This window comes from Rhagoletis pomonella, unplaced genomic scaffold (genome assembly GCF_013731165.1).
Source record: "Rhagoletis pomonella isolate Grant_MI unplaced genomic scaffold, Rhpom_1.0 Rhpom_scaffold_01087, whole genome shotgun sequence".
NCBI classification, from domain to species: Eukaryota; Metazoa; Arthropoda; class Insecta; order Diptera; family Tephritidae; genus Rhagoletis; species Rhagoletis pomonella.
The window spans coordinates 49,967-52,179 of NW_023459641.1; the positions used below are offsets into that span (position 1 = coordinate 49,967).

Consider the following 2,213-nt stretch of genomic DNA (forward strand, 5'->3'; position numbering starts at 1 on the left):
TGGAAAAATTTTTTTTTTTTTTTTTTAACCCTCCGAAATACAGCCGAAATGGTTTTTTCGTTGTAACTTGGTTATTTGACGGCCGATTTTTAAAATTGATATGTCATTATTTTTGTCTTGAGAAGCTTCACTTTTCGTTCTTATGTCTTTTTAAGCTTTGAAGTCGCGTTCGCATGATAAGGGCAGAAACAAAATTTTACCCCCCCTAAAGCATATTTTTTTCCTTACCAAACGAAAGTACTTAAAAATTCAAGAAAATGTTGCCTTCAAACTATATTACTAAAATAATCAACAAAAAAGTTATTTCACTTACAATATTTATTGCTACTTAAGCAAATTTTGGCGCGAATCAAGGCTTTTATATTGGTCTCGGCTTTCTAATTTTGCAAAAATGTGGCCCAGGCGCTTTTCATCAGTGACAGCACTTGCAGACTCACTAACAACACGCACAAACCGTTCGGTATTCTGGGAATGACAGAGGAACTCTAAAAAAAAATGATTTAAAAGTACTATAAGACCCGTGAAGTTTTTAGTTTGAAGATATTTACCTGGGATATTTATCACTTCATTTTCCGAAAATTGAAACATTGTAAGTTCACTATCTGGGTAGAACTGCACACAAGGGGGTTCCGTAATCTTAAACTGACTCCAATCGATCATGCTGACATACGACTTACTTTCAAAGTTTATTACGCCACGCTTTGGGACCTTGAACACGCGAAGCCCTGCTGGTGGATATTGACGTGCTGTTTTGATTTTTTCGTACCCATCATTACGTATCTCTGGATCAGCGTCGGTTATCATGGCTAATAATATATTTTCTGGGTGAAAATAATATGCATTATTTTCTATAGCTGAACGTATAATGGCTTGAACAGCATTTGATAGTTCGCGTATCCAGCAAATATACTTAAAAACGTGTCTACTTCCATGAATTGCTTGTGGCTGGCTCTTTACAAGAAACCAGAATGGTGCATAAACTTTCACAACAAACTCTACCATGTTTCGCAACTCCGCTGACGGGCTTTCTTTGGAAACATATACCCGAAGTAACCTGGAAGCTGTTGTAAGCCACCGAGCTGTACTGACGGGACCGGGGCTCTTACTAGCGAGATATTCATCGCATTCACCATTATTTACTGCCAAGACCATATCAAATAAATAACGCTGATCATTGCGTAATTCCCAAGAGCCAATATTTTCAGGAATAACTCCCATAGCAATAGCCTCAAAACCACTTACAACCTGATAAGGAAAATATATGTTTTTGTTTATAACATTAACTATTATAGTGTGGACAACCTACCGGGTATTTGGTGCAAGTCATAATTTCAGACCCCAACACCCCTGGCCAAACACCAGGTCCTTTCTGCTTGCCAATATAATGCGTTAACAACTTTTTTAGAGGCAACTCGTTGAAATGTAACAAACACACATTCCACTGCAAGGGCCTTTGTAAATAACGTTCCATTTGTGCATTTACTCCAATTTTATATCCAGTATTGACAGCTGTACCATCACAGCTTATAGCTACAAGTTCGTTTAAGCAATATTAATGGGTATTCAAAAAGCTTACTATTGCTTGCTGGATTGCTTCCCCAGTGCTTTCTTTTGGAGATACGTATCCAATAAATTTCGAATCAGGCTCTTTCAAAATTGTAATATGCTCCTCTCTTAGAAGCATTGTTCAGTTTTGCACTCCCCGGGTTGCTGATGCGACGAAAACAAAGAGTATGAATTTGGGAAAAATCGTAGCAAAAATGTACCTAAATTGGTACGAAAGCAGTGAGATTAAATTTCCAACTAAGAAAACTGTTGGAGGAATTTGTGGGGGCGAATTTTGTTAGCTGACCTAACCATGGGTAAACGACTTCATAGCTTAAAAGGAAATGTGATGACATGTTAATTTTAAAAATCGGCCGTCAAATACCCAACTTTCAACGAAAAAACCTTTTCGGCTGTATTTCGAAGGGTTAAAAAAAAAATAAAATAAAAATTTCGAAATCCTCTCAACATAATCCTTAAATTTAGGGTACTCTGTTGCATAAAAAAAATCAATTTTTGTTGTACTGTGTTATTATACTTACATCTGAAACTCATGTTGACCTGTGATATTAAAAGTGCTATAACTCCTTTGTTGATTATTTTAGTAATATAGTTTGAAGGCAAATAACCAAGTTACAACGAAAAAACCATTTCGGCTGTATTTCGGA

General features: G+C 36.4%; 1 protein-coding gene across 1 annotated transcript; it reads right to left on the reverse strand.

Moving 5' to 3' along the window:
* Positions 1 to 236: 236 nt before the first annotated feature.
* LOC118751925 lies at positions 237 to 1,142 on the reverse strand. Its single transcript, XM_036486752.1, has 2 exons — positions 549 to 1,142; positions 237 to 485 (listed from the first exon to the last, which is right to left on the reverse strand). Exons 1-2 carry the CDS (start codon positions 1,000 to 1,002, stop codon positions 325 to 327), a joined length of 615 nt encoding a protein of 204 aa, XP_036342645.1. The 5' UTR covers positions 1,003 to 1,142; the 3' UTR covers positions 237 to 324.
* Positions 1,143 to 2,213: the final 1,071 nt, after the last annotated feature.